Source organism: Rhinoderma darwinii, chromosome 5, assembly GCF_050947455.1.
Source record: "Rhinoderma darwinii isolate aRhiDar2 chromosome 5, aRhiDar2.hap1, whole genome shotgun sequence".
NCBI classification, from domain to species: Eukaryota; Metazoa; Chordata; class Amphibia; order Anura; family Rhinodermatidae; genus Rhinoderma; species Rhinoderma darwinii.
Genome location: NC_134691.1, coordinates 7,852,729 through 7,874,833, shown reverse-complemented (window position 1 = coordinate 7,874,833; position 22,105 = coordinate 7,852,729). Strand labels below are relative to the sequence as shown.

The window sequence follows — 22,105 nt, the reverse complement described above, 5'->3', positions numbered from 1 at the left end:
TATAGTAGTTATATTCTTGTATATAGAAGCAGTATTATAGTAGTTATATTCTTGTATATAGGGGGCAGTATTATAGTAGATATATTCTTGTATATAGGGGCAGTATTTTAGTAGTTATACTCTTGTATATAGGGGGCAGTATTATAGTAGATATATTCTTGTATATAGGGGCAGTATTTTAGTAGTTATAGTCTTGTATATAGGAGACAGTATTATAGCAGTTATATTCTTGTATATAGGGGGCAGTATTATAGTAGTTATATTCTTGTATATAGGAGCAGTATTATAGTAGTTATATTCTTGTATATAGGGGGCAGTATTATAGTAGTTATATTCTTGTATATAGGAGCAGTATTATAGTAGTTATATTCTTGTATATAGGGGGCACTATTATAGTAGTTATATTCTTGTATATAGGGGCAGTATTATAGTACTTATATTCTTGTATATAGGGGGCAGTATTATAGTAGTTATATTCTTGTATATAGGGGCAGTATTATAGTAGTTATATTCTTGTATATAGGAGGCAGTATTATAGCAGTTATATTATTGTATATAGGGGCAGTATTATAGTAGTTATATTCTTGTGTAAAGGGCAGTATTATAGTAGTTATATTCTTGTGTAGGGGGCAGTATTATAGTAGTTATATTCTTGTATATAGGGGCAGTATTATAGTAGTTATATTCTTGTATATAGGGGCAGTATTATAGTAGTTATATTCTTGTATATAGGGGGCAGTGTTATAGTAGATATATTCTTGTATATAGGGGCAGTATTATAGTAGATATATTCTTGTATATAGGGGGCAGTATTATAGTAGATATATTCTTGTATATAGGGGGCAGTATTATAGTAGGTATATTCTTGTATATAGGGGGCAGTATTATAGTAGTTATATTCTTTTATATAGGAGGCTCTATTATAGTAGTTATATTCTTGTATATAGGGGCAGTATTATAGTAGTTATATTCTTGTATATAGGGGCAGTATTATAGTAGTTATATTCTTGTATATAGGGGCAGTATTATAGTAGTTATATTCTTGTATATAGGGGCAGTATTATAGTAGTTATATTCTTGTATATAGGGGCAGTATTATAGTAGTTATATTCTTGTATATAGGAGCAGTATTATAGTAGTTATATTCTTGTATATAGGAGCAGTATTATAGTAGTTATATTCTTGTACATAGGGGCAGTATTATAGTAATATTCTTGTATATAGGGGGCAGTATTATAGTAGCCGTATTCTTGTATATAGGAGCAGTATTATAGTAGGTATATTCTTGTATATAGGGGGCAGTATTATAGTAGATATATTCTTGTATATAGGGGCAGTATTATAGTAGTTATATTCTTGTATATAGGGGGCAGTGTTATAGTAGTTATATTCTTGTATATAGGGGGCAGTATTATAGTAGATATATTCTTGTATATAGGGGCAGTATTATAGTAGTTATATTCTTGTATGTAGGGGCAGTGTTATAGTAGTTATATTCTTGTATATAGGGGGCAGTATTATAGTAGTTATATTCTTGTATATAGGGGCAGTATTATAGTAGTTATATTCTTGTATATAGGAGCAGTATTATAGTAGTTATATTCTTGTATATAGGGGGCAGTATTACAGTAGTTATATTCTTGTATATAGGGGGCAGTATTATAGTAGTTATATTCTTGTATATAGGGGCAGTATTATAGTAGTTATATTCTTGTATATAGGAGCAGCATTATAGTAGTTATATTCTTGTATATAGGGGGCAGTATTATAGTAGTTATATTCTTGTATATAGGAGCAGTATTATAGTAGTTATATTCTTGTATATAGGGGGCAGTATTATAGTAGTTATATTCTTGTATATAGGAGCAGTATTATAGTAGTTATATTCTTGTATATAGGGGCAGTATTATAGTAGTTATATTCTTGTATATAGGGGCAGTATTATAGTAATATTCTTGTATATAGGGAGCAGTATTATAGTAGTTATATTCTTGTACATATGGGCAGTATTATAGTAGTTATATTCTTGTATATAGGGGGCAGTATTATAGTAGTTATATTCTTGTATATAGGAGCAGTATTATAATAGGTATATTCTTGTATATAGGGGCAGTATTATAGTAGATATATTCTTGTATATAGGGGGCAGTATTATAGTAGTTATATTCTTGTATATAGGGGGCAGTGTTATAGTAGTTATATTCTTGTATATAGGGGGCAGTATTATAGTAGATATATTCTTGTATGTAGGGGCAGTATTATAGTAGTTATATTCTTGTATATAGGGGGCAGTATTATAGTTATATTCTTGTATATAGGGGGCAGTATTATAGTAGTTATATTCTTGTATATAGGAGGCAGTATTATAGTAGTTATATTCTTGTATATAGGGGGCAGTATTATAGTAGTTATATTCTTGTATATAGGGGGCAGTATTATAGTAGTTATATTCTTGTATATAGGAGCAGTATTATAGTAGTTATATTCTTGTATATAGGGGGCACTATTATAGTAGTTATATTCTTGTATATAGGGGCAGTATTATAGTACTTATATTCTTGTATATAGGGGGCAGTATTATAGTAGTTATATTCTTGTATATAGGGGCAGTATTATAGTAGTTATATTCTTGTATATAGGAGGCAGTATTATAGCAGTTATATTATTGTATATAGGGGCAGTATTATAGTAGTTATATTCTTGTGTAAAGGGCAGTATTATAGTAGTTATATTCTTGTGTAGGGGGCAGTATTATAGTAGTTATATTCTTGTATATAGGGGCAGTATTATAGTAGTTATATTCTTGTATATAGGGGCAGTATTATAGTAGTTATATTCTTGTATATAGGGGGCAGTGTTATAGTAGATATATTCTTGTATATAGGGGCAGTATTATAGTAGATATATTCTTGTATATAGGGGGCAGTATTATAGCAGATATATTCTTGTATATAGGGGGCAGTATTATAGTAGGTATATTCTTGTATATAGGGGGCAGTATTATAGTAGTTATATTCTTTTATATAGGAGGCTCTATTATAGTAGTTATATTCTTGTATATAGGGGCAGTATTATAGTAGTTATATTCTTGTATATAGGGGCAGTATTATAGTAGTTATATTCTTGTATATAGGGGCAGTATTATAGTAGTTATATTCTTGTATATAGGGGCAGTATTATAGTAGTTATATTCTTGTATATAGGGGCAGTATTATAGTAGTTATATTCTTGTATATAGGAGCAGTATTATAGTAGTTATATTCTTGTATATAGGAGCAGTATTATAGTAGTTATATTCTTGTACATAGGGGCAGTATTATAGTAATATTCTTGTATATAGGGGGCAGTATTATAGTAGCCGTATTCTTGTATATAGGAGCAGTATTATAGTAGGTATATTCTTGTATATAGGGGGCAGTATTATAGTAGATATATTCTTGTATATAGGGGCAGTATTATAGTAGTTATATTCTTGTATATAGGGGGCAGTGTTATAGTAGTTATATTCTTGTATATAGGGGGCAGTATTATAGTAGATATATTCTTGTATATAGGGGCAGTATTATAGTAGTTATATTCTTGTATGTAGGGGCAGTGTTATAGTAGTTATATTCTTGTATATAGGGGGCAGTATTATAGTAGTTATATTCTTGTATATAGGGGCAGTATTATAGTAGTTATATTCTTGTATATAGGAGCAGTATTATAGTAGTTATATTCTTGTATATAGGGGGCAGTATTACAGTAGTTATATTCTTGTATATAGGGGGCAGTATTATAGTAGTTATATTCTTGTATATAGGGGCAGTATTATAGTAGTTATATTCTTGTATATAGGAGCAGCATTATAGTAGTTATATTCTTGTATATAGGGGGCAGTATTATAGTAGTTATATTCTTGTATATAGGAGCAGTATTATAGTACTTATATTCTTGTATATAGGGGGCAGTATTATAGTAGTTATATTCTTGTATATAGGAGCAGTATTATAGTAGTTATATTCTTGTATATAGGGGCAGTATTATAGTAGTTATATTCTTGTATATAGGGGCAGTATTATAGTAATATTCTTGTATATAGGGAGCAGTATTATAGTAGTTATATTCTTGTACATATGGGCAGTATTATAGTAGTTATATTCTTGTATATAGGGGGCAGTATTATAGTAGTTATATTCTTGTATATAGGAGCAGTATTATAATAGGTATATTCTTGTATATAGGGGCAGTATTATAGTAGATATATTCTTGTATATAGGGGGCAGTATTATAGTAGTTATATTCTTGTATATAGGGGGCAGTGTTATAGTAGTTATATTCTTGTATATAGGGGGCAGTATTATAGTAGTTATATTCTTATATATAGGTGGCAGTATTATAGTAGTTATATTCTTGTATGTAGGGGCAGTATTATAGTAGTTATATTCTTGTATATAGGGGGCAGTATTATAGTTATATTCTTGTATATAGGGGGCAGTATTATAGTAGTTATATTCTTGTATATAGGAGGCAGTATTATAGTAGTTATATTCTTGTATATAGGGGGCAGTATTATAGTAGTTATATTCTTGTATATTGGAGCAGCATTATAGTAGGTATATTCTTGTATATAGGGGGCAGTGTTATAGTAGTTATATTCTTGTATATAGGGGGCAGTATTATAGTAGTTATATTCTTGTATATAGGGGCAGTATTATAGTAGTTATATTCTTGTATATAGGAGGCAGTATTATAGTAGTTATATTCTTGTGTAAAGGGGCAGTATTATAGTAGTTATATTCTTGTATATAGGGGGCAGTATTATAGTAGTTATATTCTTGTATATAGGGGCAGTATTATAGTAGTTATATTCTTGTATAAAGGGGCAGTATTATAGTAGTTATATTCTTGTATATAGGGGGCAGTGTTATAGTAGATATATTCTTGTATATAGGGGGCAGTATTATAGTAGATATATTCTTGTATATAGGGGGCAGTATTATAGTAGATATATTCTTGTATATAGGGGGCAGTATTATAGTAGGTATATTCTTGTATATAGGGGGCAGTATTATAGTAGATATATTCTTGTATATAGGGGGCAGTATTATAGTAGATATATTCTTGTATATAGGGGCAGTATTATAGTAGTTATATTCTTGTATATAGGAGCAGTATTATAGTAGTTATATTCTTGTATATAGGGGCAGTATTATAGTAGTTATATTCTTGTATATAGGGAGCAGTATTATAGTAGTTATATTCTTGTATATAGGAGGCAGTATTATAGTAGATATATTCTTGTATATAGGGGGCAGTATTATAGTAGTTATATTCTTGTATATAGGGGGCAGTATTATAGTAGTTATATTCTTGTATATAGGAGGCAGTATTATAGTAGATATATTCTTGTATATAGGGGGCAGTATTATAGTAGTTATATTCTTGTATATAGGGGGCAGTATTATAGTAGTTATATTCTTGTATATAGGAGCAGTATTATAGTAGTTATATTCTTGTATATAGGGGGCAGTATTATAGTAGATATATTCTTGTATATAGGGGGCACTATTATAGTAGTTATATTCTTGTATATAGGGGCAGTATTATAGTAGTTATATTCTTGTATATAGGGGGCAGTATTATAGTAGTTATATTCTTGTATATAGGGGCAGTATTATAGTAGTTATATTCTTGTATATAGGAGGCAGTATTATAGTAGTTATATTCTTGTGTAAAGGGGCAGTATTATAGTAGTTATATTCTTGTATATAGGGGGCAGTATTATAGTAGTTATATTCTTGTATATAGGGGCAGTATTATAGTAGTTATATTCTTGTATAAAGGGGCAGTATTATAGTAGTTATATTCTTGTATATAGGGGGCAGTGTTATAGTAGATATATTCTTGTATATAGGGGGCAGTATTATAGTAGGTATATTCTTGTATATAGGGGGCAGTATTATAGTAGGTATATTCTTGTATATAGGGGGCAGTATTATAGTAGATATATTCTTGTATATAGGGGGCAGTATTATAGTAGTTATATTCTTGTATATAGGGGCAGTATTATAGTAGTTATATTCTTGTATATAGGGGGCAGTATTATATTAGTTATATTCTTGTATATAGGGAGCAGTATTATAGTAGTTATATTCTTGTATATAGGGGCAGTATTATAGTAGATATATTCTTGTATATAGGGGCAGTATTATAGTAGTTATATTCTTGTATATAGGAGCAGTATTATAGTAGTTATATTCTTGTATATAGGGGGCAGTATTATAGTAGTTATATTCTTGTATATAGGGGGCAGTATTATAGTAGTTATATTCTTGTATATAGGGGCAGTATAGTAATTATATTCTTGTATATAGGGGCAGTATTATAGTAGTTATATTCTTGTATATAGGGGTCAGTATTATAGTAGTTATATTCTTGTATATAGGGGGCAGTATTATAGTAGTTATATTCTTGTATATAGGGAGCAGTATTATAGTAGTTATATTCTTGTATATAGGGGGCAGTATTATAGTAGATATATTCCTGTATATAGGAGCAGTATTATAGTAGATATATTCTTGTATATAGGGGGCAGTATTATAGTAGATATATTCTTGTATATAGGGGGTGGTATAACATTAAAAAATGAATGAACTCTATTGTACTAAAGATGATTAAATAAGCCACAAAATACAAGCACAATCAGGTTCACATTGTAGATAGAATCTGGTTTTGTTTCTTACCGTCATTCAGATCTAGGAGAAGGTTCTCTTGGCAGGAAAAGTCCAGCTTCACCTTGATATAGACGGTGAAAGTTGCTGTTTTTCCGGGTTTCAGGGGCAACTGGGAAATGGTCTCATTCAGATCCCAAATCAGGAAGTCACCGTACAGTTTTTCTGAAAAGTTCATAAAAAGGAAATGGTGAAAACAAATATGTATACACATAAAAATGTATCAAACGAGTCGACCAACAGATATAAAGGGGCTTCAAGCGCATCTATAATTACTCAAAAAAAAATCCCTCGGCCTCTTTCAGACGAGCGCATTTTACATTCGTATTCCAGAAATGTTATCCTGTCTGTAATACGGAGCGAATGCTAAATAATGAGGCTATTCACATGGGCTTAGAAAATAAGCACGTAATTTAAAAACACAGCACGCGCTACTTTCATCCGTAATGCAGATGTTAAACGCCCTTTAAAGCGGAGGCATCCATATTTCATCCATGTTTTAAAGGGACTGCCTTGTGTCATGCAATTATCGAGAGATTTTTTGTTTTAATTTTTTTTTAAATTTTGGTTCAAACACTGAAATTCCAATGTAAAATTATTGTAAACCTCTCCAATTACTCTCATTCATACACCTAATTATTTTCTTATAATGCGCTCGCTTTCTGTTAAGAAACTTCCTAAAATTGTGAGTTAGACGACCTTCGTGTTGTTATTAAGCTGAGATAATATATCGCGCTGCCCCATGATGCACTGCATTGTGGGAGACATGGTGCTTCTCTATTGGACTACTGTACCGTCTCTGCCATAATCCCTACCATCTCATACAATGAACACACTGAATCAGCAGGTGGCAGTAGTGAGATGTTCGTTCTTGTAGACCTGGATTTTGTATGCAGCTCTGGAAGTGACTGGAGCAGAAGATGTCAAGCTATTATACCGAATCTAAAAATGCGATTAAACAAATTATGTTCAAAAGCACAGCTAAGCTTCAGAAGCAAAGAGTTACATTTATGTGCATATTATGTAGGACTGATACAAACAACCTAGAAAAATGACATAAAATGCAGCAATCTGCTGACAGATATTGGCGTGGCGTCTACGCTTTTATTTTACGATTGTTATCTACAATGGAGAAAAAAATTGGGCTTGTGAACTTGAAATCAGCGGCACAAAAATGTCCGTATGACATCGCCTTGAGGGACACATTGTCCAGGCGTATCATGTAAATTGTATAAGAGGGCATCGATTCAGCACTAATTCGCCTATTAGAGAAGAGAGCGGCGTTCGCTATAGAAATCCATCAGTTTGGTAGATTTACTGTACCTGCCTCCTCCAAACCAGGAGTAACCGTATAAATAACGCAAGAAAATAGCGGAGCAGAAGAAGTGGCTGTCTGGTAAAATATCCCTTCTTATAAATATCCTCCATACACAACACAACCTGCAAACAGCTCTGCTGGAGAACTCGGGACATAGTCATACGCTGCCCGCCATTCTATTTCATGCTGTCACTTCTCCCCTATTTGTTTTCCTTCTTATAATTTATCATCTTCTTATGCTTCCTGTTGCCTGATTGGGCGGGACCTAAAACAAGTCTGTGCCATATGGAGAGGCAGTGTAATGTAGAGCAGAGGGAACACATGGCTATGTCACTACATGTAATTGTTCGGCAACCTAAAGTGCCAAAGCCTTAAGGAGCACCTGTCGATTCATTTGACTTTTCAGGATAAGCTACCATGTGTGTGTACATGAGGAGCAGCACTATTTCTGACCATTATACGACTTTGATTTTGCAATTTTTAGTAGTTTTCCCCTTCGCATGCTGTATCTGTAGTTTGGATTTCTCCCTGAGCTCAGGGGTGGAGACTGGCTGCCATACACCACACACACAGTAAGAGGAGGAGAATCTGCACCGTAACCTTCTCTCTCACTGAGAAACAGCCCCAGGATCATGCAGGACATATATAGAGAAGTACTGACCTGTACTCATGTGAATGAAGTGCTTTGATTGTGATAGAAAGTTTCTATGCCGGTCGTTCTGCTCTTATCTCCTGCACTTACTGCTCACTCTTTTCCCCTCCCCTCTCCATAGACTTCCATGTAATTTGATACATGTGAGCTGCTGTCCGACTCCAGACGGATAAAGCTGAATTTTCAGAGTGATTCAGTTTAGCAGATGGAGGGGGAGCAGGAAAAAAGCCAGATAAGAGCAAAAAGGGGCTTGTTACTCCGATAAGATATATTACAAAGTTTCTCGTCTGTACTATTTATCTATGCAAATGTAAAGGGTTTGCCTGACACAGGTTCTGTGTCGACGCCTGGGGTTAATCAGCTTTTATCAGCTCCAAGGTCTGCTAGAGTGACGCGATCTGTTACCACTCAGGCTTGCAGGCTGAGGAGAGGGAGAACCTATCACAGCCTGGCCTGACGGTTCTAGCTCCCGCCCCTGGTCTATTTATACCCTCACTTGCAGCATGTTCCTTGCCTGTGATTCTCTTGTTTCCTGGCTCTGCTATTCCTGCTATTTACCTGATTGACCGCTGTAACTTTTTGACCCTGGCTTGCCTGACTATTCTCCTGCTCTGTTTTGCTACTACGTACTCTCCTGGTTTGATTTGGCTCGTTCACCACTGCCTATTGCTCACGGTTTTCCGTGGGCAACTGCCCTTACTCCCCCTTGCTTCTGTGTGCCCTTGTGTTGTCTGTCTTTGCACTTACTGAGCGTAGTTGTACGCCGTCAGTGAGTTGCGGGTAGATTAGGGCTCACCTGTCGTCTCCCCACCCCGAACCATTACATCAAAGTTTGACAGTGCCCGTTTAAGAATTCCCTAAGGAAATGCTTCAAGAAATTATATATGCGATTTCTAGTCAATCCTCTGTGAGGTAAACTGTCCGGACTCCAGACTGATACATGTTATCTGCACCGAAACATTGTAGCAAACTATCAGGACAGGATAGCTAAATACAGTTTGGTTCCCACCATGTAGAAACGGACCCAGCACACTCTGCTGGCCTAGGTTAGTGTAGAGTTTGATGCCAACTTCCTGGCAGTAGCCTTATCCCCACGCCACATGTTCGTGTCCCTGGCACCTGGTCGATCACCTAAAATCAAGATCCACAAAAAAGTAGATCCAATACAGAAAAAATTCTGCCTGCAAAAAAACTCTGTGTGAACATAGCCTTAAAGGAGGACTCCAGAGAGACTCCCACTGTGGGGAAATCACAATGCTTTTTTCATCACTGCGCGCCAAGAGAGATAACTTTTTATTTTTTTCGTCATCGTAGCTATATAGGGGGTTATTTTTGCAGGATGAATTGTATTTTTTTTTTAATGGCACTATTTTAGGGTATATATATATAGTATTGTAGTGAAAAATTTTGGGAGGAATGGGTAAAAAACAGCAATTCTGTCATTGCTTTTTGGGATTTGTTTATACGGCGCTCGTCGTTCGGTATAAACGACAAGTTATCTTTATCCTGCGGGTCGTTATGATTTAGGCGAGTATATATATATATAGCTTTTTTTATGCTTTACTAATTTTTTCCTTCCCTAACTTCCAAAAGTCAAAACTTTTTTATTTTTCCGTCGTCATATCCGTATCAGGGCTTGTTTTTTCGCGGGACAAGTTGTAGTTTTTATTGTCACCATGTAATGTACTGTGAGACAGAAAAAAATAATATTTGTAAAATGTAATGGAAAAACAACAGAGGCTCCTCCATTTTTTTGGGGGTTTCGTTTCTACTGCGTTCACCATGCAAAAAACACGACATGTTGAAATTATTCTGCAAGTAAATTTGATCATGTCGAAAAAAATATTTTTTTTATGATTTCAGACTTTTATTTAAAAAAACTATTTGTTAAAAAACAAAATAGTTTGAGTTGCCATATTCTGAGAGCCGCAATGCTTTTATTTTCCGTCGATGGAGCTCCGAATCCTTTACGTGAATAGGAGCAGAGCTGCAGTACGGCCGCTATATACATTGTACCGAGCCATGCGTTTCCAGCAACGACCCCTGCATAACTTCCGGCACCCGTGGCAGCCGGAACCGCTAATCGGTGTGGGGTGCGGTGTCGGACCTCCATCGATCATATACTGATGACTTATCCCGTGGATAGGTCATAAGTATGAAAAAAAACACCCAATACCTAGACAACCCCTTTAAAAGAGGGGAGTCCTCTGTTCAGGATCCTCATCTCTTGGTGGAGAGCGGTTACATAGAGCGTCTCTCTCTCTGGAGGACCTGTCCTGTCCTGTATCACACAGAGAACACATTGATATGAATGGACACTGTGTAATACTTCATTTCTCCTGTGGTGGTGCTGCAGGGAAATTGAACACTTACCACCAGGTTTCCCCACAGATCACAGCTGATCGCTGGAGGTCCAGCAGGGGGGACACTTAGGTAATACCTTGACGATAAGCTGGTCACAAACAAGTAGGGATCGTCCAAAGCGGAGGACTCCTTTAAACATGGGTTTTCTAAACAACGCAATGATTAATAGCCGGGATATTTTTGGCTTCCATAGCCAGAATCTAGCAAAATGGCAGTAGTTCTGGTACAATGTATTATTGAGACTTATGAACTATCAGATAACCAGTTTCTGATTTGGATAGGGAAATTACAAAATAACAAATCGTGTTCTCCACATTCTCAATGTTTTACTCGTCTCTAATCATCATTATAATTAATATTATGCAATGGGAAAATTATTAAACGGCTGTGGGGCGGGGTCTGGGTACACAACTAAGGGGACGCGGCGCTCCAGTCCCTTCGTGCAGCTGATCAGCCAGGATGCCGGGGGTCAGACCCCCATCGATATTGACAGCCCAAACTCTTTAAAGACCTGAAAAAGCCCTAAAGGTTTTTTGTACAATGTATCCAGTTTAGACAATTCTCTGAGAGCTAAATATATCAGCAGAAATCTCTATCTTGTCCTGAGAGTTTGCTACAATGTATCAGCGCAGCTAAAAAGTATCAGTCTGTTTAGCTCACAGAAGGTTACCTAGACTCATGCATCCAGTGTGAGGAAGAGGAGGAGGAGATAAGAACAGGATTTCAGCCTCTGGATGTAAATAGAATGCCTATATTCACTGCCAGCAAGCAGAGCTATCAAAAAACAAAGTTGATTAGAAAGTTGCAGATCATTTTGAGCCTTATTTACTGAAAACTGGACAAAAACCTTTAAATACTTTACTTGTTTTAAATTAAATGCTATTACATAAGCTTTCCTCCTCCATTTACAACCAGAGCTGCACATTCAGAATTCCGCTGGTTCCTCTTACCACAATGCATTGTGGGAAATCACACGACAGTGAGAAAGTTACAGCAAAATTGTTCGGTCACATGTCTGATAGTGAAGTTTACTGAATTCACATTGTGTTTCCGAGGTGAACTGTAAGAATTTGAAAGCAGCTCTGGATGGGACTAGAGCAGGGGTGTCAAACTCATTTTCACCGAGGGCCATATCAGCCTTATGGTTGCCTTCAAAGGGCCGATTGTAATTGTAAGACCGTGTAGATGGTAAATGTAACAGCTCGCTTAACTGTTAAGGAGTAGTTACATTACTCCACAGTGCCCCAGATGGTAATAATAATACCTCAGTGCTCGACACAATAAAAGTGCCCCCTCAGTAATAATGCCGCAGCTGAGCCCCCTGTAGATAGGCCAAGACACACACAGTCCCCTGTAGATAGCCCAAGGCACACACACACACACACACACACACAGCCCCCTTGTAGGTAGCCCTACACACACACACACACACCGCCCCCTGTAGATAGACTAACACACACACAGCCCCCTGTAGATAGACCAACACACACACACACACACACACACAGCCCCCTGTAGATAGACCAACACACACACACACACACACACACACACACACACACAGGCCCCTGTAGATAGCCCAACACACACACACACACACACACACAGGCCCCTGTAGATAGCCCAACACACACACACACACACACAGGCCCCTGTAGATAGCCCAACACACACACACACACACACACACACACAGCCCCCTGTAAATAGCCCAACACACACACAGCCCCCTGTAGATAGCCCAACACACACACACAGCCCCCTGTAGATAGCCCAACACACACACAGCCCCCTGTAGATAGACCAACACACACACATACACAGCCCCCTGTAGATAGTCCAACACACACACACAGCCCCCTGGAGATAGCCAAACACACACACAGCCCCCTGTAGATAGCCCAACACACACACACACACACACACACACACACACACACACACACACAGCCCCCTGTAGATAGCCACACACACACACACAGCCCCCTGTAGATAGCCCAACACACACACACACACACACACACACACACACACACACACACACAGCCCCCTGTAGATAGTCCAACACACACACACAGCCCCTTGTAGATAGTCCAACACACACACACAGCCCCCTGGAGATAGACCCACACACACACACAGCCCCCTGTAGATAGACCAACACACACACACACAGCCTCCTGGAGATAGACCAACACACACACAGCCCCCTGTAGATAGTCCAACACACACACACACACACACACACACACAGCCCCCTGTAGATAGTCCAACACACACACACAGCCCCCTGGAGATAGCCAAAGACACACACACAGCCCCCTGTAGATAGCCCAACACACACACACACACACACAGCCCCCTGTAGATAGTCCAACACACACACACAGCCCCCTGGAGATAGTCCAACACACACACACACAGCCCCCTGTAGATAGACCAACACACACACATACACAGCCCCCTGTAGATAGTCCAACACACACACACAGCCCCCTGGAGATAGCCAAACACACACACAGCCCCCTGTAGATAGCCCAACACACACACACAGCCCCCTGTAGATAGCCCAACACACACACACACACACACACACACAGCCCCCTGTAGATAGTCCAACACACACACACAGCCCCCTGGAGATAGCCCAACACACACACAGCCCCCTGTAGATAGACCAACACACACACACACAGCCCCCTGTAGATAGACCAACACACACACACAGCCCCCTGTAGATAGACCCACACACACACACACACACACAGCCCCCTGTAGATAGACCAACACACACACACAGCCCCCTGGAGATAGACCAACACACACACACAGCCCCCTGTAGATAGACCAACACACACACAGCCCCCTGTAGATAGCCCAACACACACACACACACACACACACACACCGCCCCCTGTAGATAGACCAACACACACACACAGCCCCCTGTAGATAGACCAACACACACACACAGCCCCCTGTAGATAGACCAACACACACACACACACAGCCCCCTGTAGATAGCCCAACACACACACACACACACACAGCCCCCTGTAAATAGCCCAACACACACACAGCCCCCTGTAGATAGCCCAACACACACACACAGCCCCCTGTAGATAGCCCAACACACACACAGACCCCTGTAGATAGACCAACACACACACACATACACACAAACACACAGCCCCCTGTAGATAGTCCTACACACACACACACACACAGCCCCCTGGAGATAGCCAAACACACACACAGCCCCCTGTAGATAGCCCAACACACACACACACACACACAGCCCCCTGTAGATAGCCCAACACACACACACACAGCCCCCTGTAGATAGTCCAACACACACACACACAGCCCCCTGGAGATAGCCCAACACACACACAGCCCCCTGTAGATAGACCAACACACACACACACACACACACACACACAGCCCATTGTAGATAGACCAACACACACACACAGCCCCCTGTAGATAGACCAACACACACACAGCCCCCTGTAGATAGCCCAACACACACACAGCCCCCTGTAGATAGACCAACACACACACACACACACAGCCCCCTGTAGATAGCCCAACACACACACACACACACACACACACACACACACACACCCCTGTAGATAGTCCAACACACACACACAGCCCCTTGTAGATAGTCCAACACACACACACAGCCCCCTGGAGATAGACCCACACACACACACAGCCCCCTGTAGATAGACCAACACACACACACAGCCTCCTGGAGATAGACCAACACACACACAGCCCCCTGTAGATAGTCCAACACACACACACACACACACACACACACACACACACACACACACAGCCCCCTGGAGATAGCCCAACACACACACAGCCCCCTGTAGATAGACCAACACACACACAGCCCCCTGTAGATAGCCACACACACACACACACACACACAGCCCCCTGTAGAAAGTGCCAAACACCCCCTCTTGTAGATAGTGCCACACAGCCCCCCTTGTAGATAGCGCCACAAACAGCCCCCCTTGTACAGTGCCACACACAGTCCCACTTGTAGAGTGCCACACAGCACCTCCTTGTAGAGAGTGCCACACAGCCCCCCCCTTGTAGAGAGTGCCACACAGTCTGCCCCCTGTATATAGTCCCACACATAGGGCCCAGAGTGCCCCAGGCCACATAGGCTTACCGCTACCGCTCTGCCTGAAGTTACTCTCATTTAGCAGGTCAGCAGCGGCGGTGTGAGTGAGGTCGGTGCCGGCCCGGGAATAAACCAGTCCAGTCACCTCAGGTCAGGTGATTGGACTGGTTCATTCCCGGCACTGACCTCACTCAGACTTACTGACTTTGCCGCGAGCCTGCATATTTTCAGATTGGAAATACGCCCGCGGCCGCCTATTCTTCCCTTTGCACTGCGCATGTCCTTTTTGGCGCAGTGCAATGTTATGGGACAACTAACTCCCGGACGGTGCTTTTTTTCTGCTGGATGCTATGGACGGCAGAAAAAAACCCATCTGTTTTTGCGGACTTAGAAGTCCTGCTGTTGTGGCGCTGCATGTAAAAACCCTGATTCTGGTTTTTACATGCAGCGGACCTCGCGGGCCACATAAAATGAAGTGGCAGGCCGGATTCGCCCTGCGGGCCTTATGTTTGACACGTGTGGACTAGAGTATATGTCGTGGTATTACTAAAAGTCAATATAAAAGAGGTAAAACAAAGAATATGTCAAGTGACTCAACAGTCCATGTAGATGGTATTGATATAATACTGGTACAGGAACATGTTTGGCTTCGTAGCCAAAAAGCGTGACTTTTACTTCTTACGAGCGAAAAAATCTGTTTATTCAGTGTGCGGCCCGGCGCCTTATTACCAGGTAGGTTGTTACAGTAATTCCTCCAGGAACAGAATTTCCATCGTTCATCAAAGTTTTTGCCTAAGCAACGTTAGTTTAATGTAAAACGAACCATTAGCCCAGAGGAAGAAGAAAAAAAAAAGTTCCTTCCCATCAATCTCGGATGGAAGTCTTTAGGGATCCCGCCTTCCAAAGCTCTCGGATCAGGTAAATGGAGAAGTCACCAGGGATTAATTTCTCTAACAAACCCCCCTCCTCACCATAAGCCACGAGTTACATAAGGAGCTGGGAATTAACTACAACATATACGAGCGGCTGAAGCAGGGAGATTTATACAGAAGAGTTTCTAGAATTAAAAGAGCCGTCGACTATGAAATTTGGAGAGCGACTCCCTCGGCCCGAGACGGGCTACATGGCGCAATTAGATGCTGCAGGAGTATTACAATCAGTCCAATACCGCCGCCTCCGAAATACGGGAATGTAAATGTGGCTACATTCAATCTACATAAATTACTGTACATCAGACTAATGAAGAAAAACAAGCAGATTCAATAAAGGATATTATATTTTTATTAATATTAAAACAAAGTAAAAATTCCCTTAAATCGGCGTCTGGAAGTCTAGAATTTTTGATAATCCGGCACTTGTTCTGGCAACGAATTGTACGATACGCGCAGATTTTGTAGGACAAGGATTAACAGAACGGAGATAAGCAGTTACCAGATTCCTCTGATTATTCTTTTTTAGGACCGTCCGATAATCCAGAACATTTTATAATTTGGCAATTTCATAATATTGCTGGGCAAAAAAGAGTTTTACTGCTTCACAAAAACATCATGTTAAATTCTAGGAACATTCCTTAAAGAGTCTCTGTCACACATTATGAGTGGTCTATATAGTACATAATGTGATCGGCGCTGTAATGTAGATCACAGCAGTGTTTTTTATTTAGAAAAACAATAATTTTTGACAGAGTTATGACCTATTTTAGATTTATGCTAATGAGTTTCTCAATGGACAACTGGGCGTGTTTTACTTTTTGGCCAAGTGGGCATTGTGGAGAGTAGTGTATGATGCTGACCAATCAGTGACCAATCAGCGTCATACACTTCTCTCCATTCATTTACACGGCACATAGCGATATAGCTATATCACTATGTGCCGCCACATAAACACACTATAACATTACTGCAGTGTCCTGACAATGAATATACATTACCTCCAGCCAGGACGTGATGTGTATTCAGAATCCTGACACTTCGCTAACACAATCCCGACACTACAGCACAGCTAGCGTAATCTCGTTTGAAATTACAGTTTACAGCGCAATCCCGCGAGATTACGTTTGATGTGCTGTAGTGTCGGGATTGTATTAGCGAAGTGTCAGGATTCTGAATACACATCACGTCCTGGCTGGAGGTAATGTATATTCATTGTCAGGACACTGCAGTAACGTTACTGTGTGTTTATGTGGCAGAACATAGCGATATAGCTATATGCTGTGTAAATGAATGGAGAGAAGTGTATGACGCTGATTGGTCACTGATTGGTCAGCGTCATACACTTCTCTCCCCAACGCCCACTTGGCCAAAAAGTAAAACACGCCCAGTTGTCCATTGAGAAAGCATTAGCATAAAGCTAAAATAGGTCATAACTCCGTCAAAAATGATCGTTTTTCTAAATAGAAAACACTGCTGTAATCTACATTACAGTGACGATCACATCATGTACAATAAAGGGCACTTCCAGCAGTATAATAGAGCGGTCATTAACTCACACGCCCTATAATGATAAAGAGATGACTTTGCTCACCCTGTCCCAGTCTATACTGCAAAGCTGACAAGAGATGCAGAAAACCGGAAATATCAACCTATTGTGGCCACTGCAGTTCATAAAACCCAAAAATAAACTAAAAAAAAGTTTATAATACACTCAACTAAATAATTCTGCTTACGCCATGCAAAGTCATAGCACGTTATCACAGTGGCCAATTGCCGCGGTGCGACGTGACGTCCCCATGGATCATCCCACTGCTTGTAAACAAGGAATGGATAGGACCAGTGGGTGTGATAGTGACAGAACAAAACACAACGAAATTGGTAAAAATGTAAGAACATTTTTTTTTTTTTGCTTTTTATGAACATCGGCCACTAAAATGGTCCAGGCCCTCGAGGCCTCAAGTGATCTAGTTTGCTCATGGGTATCTGTTCTTGCCGGATTCAACGGGATTTCCCACAAAGCCCCCATACTTAAAATCGAGTTAGGGACAGGGATAAACTACATCCCACATTTAAGATCCACTCACCTTTATTATTCACCGTCTTGGAGGAAACCTCTAAGGTCTCAATCGGCTCAGTTCCAATGTTCTCCAGCTTAATCAGAAGCTTCTGGGTCTCTCCATTGAAAAGCTGAACAGACACATGGGAGGAAACATCGTCACTGGACGGCTGCAGAGAGTGAGCCGATCTGGAATGATACAATACAAAGTCATGTTCCTGCCCTTTAACGAGCTCCTCATAAATTACTCTTATTCCTGCTCCTTACCCCACCTCTTGGTTTACTCTCTGGGCTGTGATACTTCAGTATTGTCTAGTAACTAACAGTCTTCATGGTCTGAGTCACCATTTGAATACACAAAACTGAAATTGTATCTGCTATACAGGAGACTGCCTCTACAGGTTGCACAAACTTGTTTTCGCTCCCTCCCACTCAGGCAACAGAAAGCATGAGAAGATAGGAGAAGAAATCACATCAGTTCAGGATAAAAACATATAGAGCAGAATGTTGAAACAAGTGAAATTATCTGCCATCTGACTACTTGGGGGGGGGGGGGGGGGGGGTTATTGGGCAGAAAATTGAGGTGGACTTTCAAGTTATTACAAGCACAATCATGAAAAAAAGGAAGCAGGAATGATCCAGCGCTCAAAGGGAATTGTAAAAAGGAAACAATGTTCCAAGTTTATTTCCAATGGTTTAAAAGTTGAAGTGCATGGGTGTGGTAACAGCAGCCTACGCGTTTCGGACAACACTCCTGTCATTATCTTCACTTTACCGTTTCTGTATCAATTTATTGTCTTTTCTCTGGCACATCCAAAGCTGCTTTCAAAATTCTTTTGGTAGCCAATGGAAACAGACAAAGGCTTAAAGTGTAGCTAAACGTGTAACAAACTTCTGACATGTCATAGTGACATGTCAGAAGTTTTGATTGGTGGGGGTCGGAGCACGGAGAACCCCACTAATCTCGTGTGAGCGCTCAGCCGCTTCATGTCTGTTCGGCTTTTTCCGGAAATAAATGGATCGGAATACTGACTCATAGACTTTCTATTGAGTCCGTACACCGATACATTCATTTCCAGAAAAAGCCGCTCACCCGAGCACTTCTGCCGCTTCGTTTAGTGATTGGTGGGGGTCTCAGTGCTCGGACCCCCACCAATCCAAACGTCTGACATGTCACTATGACATATCAGAAGTTTGTTAAACATTTAGCTACACTTTAAAGGGAACCTATCAAATTAGAATTTCGGTGCAACGAGTGCGTCATCAGCGCATGCGCAGTAGCGCCGATTGCAGCGGTGGACATATTGTTTATACTGCGCATGTTCACTACATTACAGGGCCAGGGGTGAACTCGCCGACTACACTGCCTGGCCCATGTCAATCACATCCAGCAGGAAGGGACAGGGCAATGACGCGCTACCATTTTGCTAGTTCAAAACAAAGTTCTGGTGACAGATTCACCTTAACTCCACCCTGCTGTCAGACATGTGACCTAACAGCTTAGGCTTCGTTCACATCTGCGCTAGGGCTCCGTTCCGACGTTACGTCGGAGCTTTACGTTGGAACAGAGCCCTGGCAGACACAAACGGAAACCGTAAGGGATTTCAATGGTGACGGATCCAGTGCCAAAGGTTTCCGTCGTTTTGACGGAATTAATACCGTAGTCGACTACGGTATGGAAACGGAAACCTATGGTTTCCATTTGTATCTGTCGGGGCTCCGTTCCGACGTAAATCTCCGTCGGAACAGAGCCCTAGCGCAGATGTGAACGAAGCCTGAGCCTGAACTGTGTATGGCTATGTTAACAAATTAAGTAAAAACGGCTGTGAATACAGAGCTGTTTTCATGGTTATTTGATGCGTTTTTTGGAGCCGTTTTTGGAGCTGTTTTTCTATTGACGCAATGAAAAACGGTTCCAAAAACGGTTTAAGAAGTGACATGCACTTCTTTTTACGGGGCGGTTTTTTTACGCGCCCTTTTTAACAAAACGCTGTCTTTCCCATTGAAATCAATGGGCAGATGTTTAGAGGCGTTCAGCTTCCGTTTTTTCAGGCCTTTTTGCCTGAAAACACTGTGTGTGAACATACCCTAACTGTCATTTGAGGTCCCAACTTCTCTATAATATCAGGACACCAGCAGAATATCAAATCTATCTTTTAGGCATGACTGGAGAAGAAACCTTTTTTAAGACCTCATGCACACGGCCGTGCCCGTAATCACGGTCCGCGATTACGGGCACGGCCGGCCGCTGACAGCCATGGACAGCCACCCGGATTTCCGTAAAAAGCAAAAGATTGGACATGTACTATTTTTTGTGGAGGTTTTCTATGGCCCGGACACCTTCCTGCCAATATACGGGAATGTATACCTGGTCAATAGAAGTGAATTGGTCTGTGCATGGGGCCTAACTCAGGATCAGATAAGTGCAGGAAAGTTTTTCCAAAGTTGTTCAACATGCAAAAAAAAGTCCCACATTTTTATTCCAAGATAAAGTTTTCATTTAAAGATCCAGAAGGGGAAAATTATACACAGAGAGAATGGACTCGAATAGAAAAGCTCGAACTAATCCATATATGTGAATGTATCCGAGCGTCTCACTAATGTAGATACTTGCCTGGGTAGAGAGGTGCCGATCTGTAATCTCGGTAAAGACGGAATCACGTCCACCGTGCAGGCGCTGTCCTTGAGGTCGGGAAGGTTGTCGAGGAGACAGTCGCTGTACACCCCAAATACAGACGTGTGATAACCTGTAACCACGGAGAAGAGAACAGTTGGCAACGACATATCTAAGGCCCCAAGCACGCGACCGTATTTTTCATCCGTAATTTCAGACCTATTCATTTCTATGAGCTACGGACACCTTTCCGTATTTTGACGGATGGCCGTCCGTGCCGTAGAAATGATAGAACACGGACCCCCCATAAAAGTCTATTCCGTAATTACGTTCAGCTACGGATGTGCATTAGTAGCCGTCCGTAATTACGGAAGTATTGCTATGAGACGCCGGGGGATTACCCTAGATTCCTCACTGTTTTTTTGTGGATCCGTAAAAACAGATGCACTACGGATCGTATTTACGAACACCCTTCCGTATATGTGGATAATTTACGGATGACTACAGATCCTTATTTACGGATGGATGAAAAACACGGTCGTGTGCATGGGGCGTTAGAGACCGCGTCAGTCCGAGGATATTAATTGCAAGCAATCCTGGTGTTACCAATTAATCATTGACCGTGAAAATTATAAGGGTTATTCCCATATAATATAGTGATGGCTTATCGCTAGGATATGCCATGACTTTGTGATTGGTAGGGGTCCAACCTCTGGCACCCCCACCAACCCTGAGGATTTACTCTTATTTTCAGTGATATACCATCACTTTATAAGGTGAGAATAACTCTTTAAGGTTCAGCCTTAATTAAAATTTAGATGGTAACGACTATTATTTATGTGCATTTTCAACCAATGTTTTTTATGGTATCTCGATATAATGGTGTCAAGAGCGAAGGCATATCGGTCACCGCATGTAGAGGTGGTGTCAAGAACTAAGGCAAGTCGGTCGCTGTGTGTGGGGATGGTGCCCAGAATGAAGGCATTTCAGTCCCCATATGTAGAGATGGTGTCAAGAACGAAAAAACGCCAGTCACCGTAGGTAGAAATGGTGCCCAGAACAAAGGCACGTTAGTCACCGTATGTAGAGATGGTGCCAAGAATGGCGGCACACCAGTCACCGTATGTAGAGGTGGTGTTAAGAACGAAAAAACGCCAGTCACCGTAGGTAGAAATGGTGCCCAGAACAAAGGCACGTTAGTCACCGTATGTAGAGATGGTGCCAAGAACGGCGGCACACCAGTCACCGTATGTAGAGGTGGTGTCAAGAACGAAGGCAAGTCGGTCACTGTGTGTAGGGATGGTGCCCA

General features: G+C 40.4%; 1 protein-coding gene across 2 annotated transcripts in view; it reads right to left on the bottom strand.

Annotated features, from left to right (window-relative positions):
• TRAPPC9 (trafficking protein particle complex subunit 9) overlaps positions 1 to 22,105 on the bottom strand; it is a 531,112-nt gene that overhangs the window by 417,609 nt on the left and 91,398 nt on the right. For both annotated transcript variants that reach the window (XM_075825698.1, XM_075825699.1), the window contains exons 14-16: positions 20,797 to 20,929; positions 18,211 to 18,371; positions 6,726 to 6,878 (exon numbers count right to left, since the gene is read on the bottom strand). In XM_075825698.1, the coding sequence (XP_075681813.1) occupies positions 6,726 to 6,878; positions 18,211 to 18,371; positions 20,797 to 20,929 (447 nt within the window). The remainder of the gene's footprint in view (positions 1 to 6,725; positions 6,879 to 18,210; positions 18,372 to 20,796; positions 20,930 to 22,105) is intronic.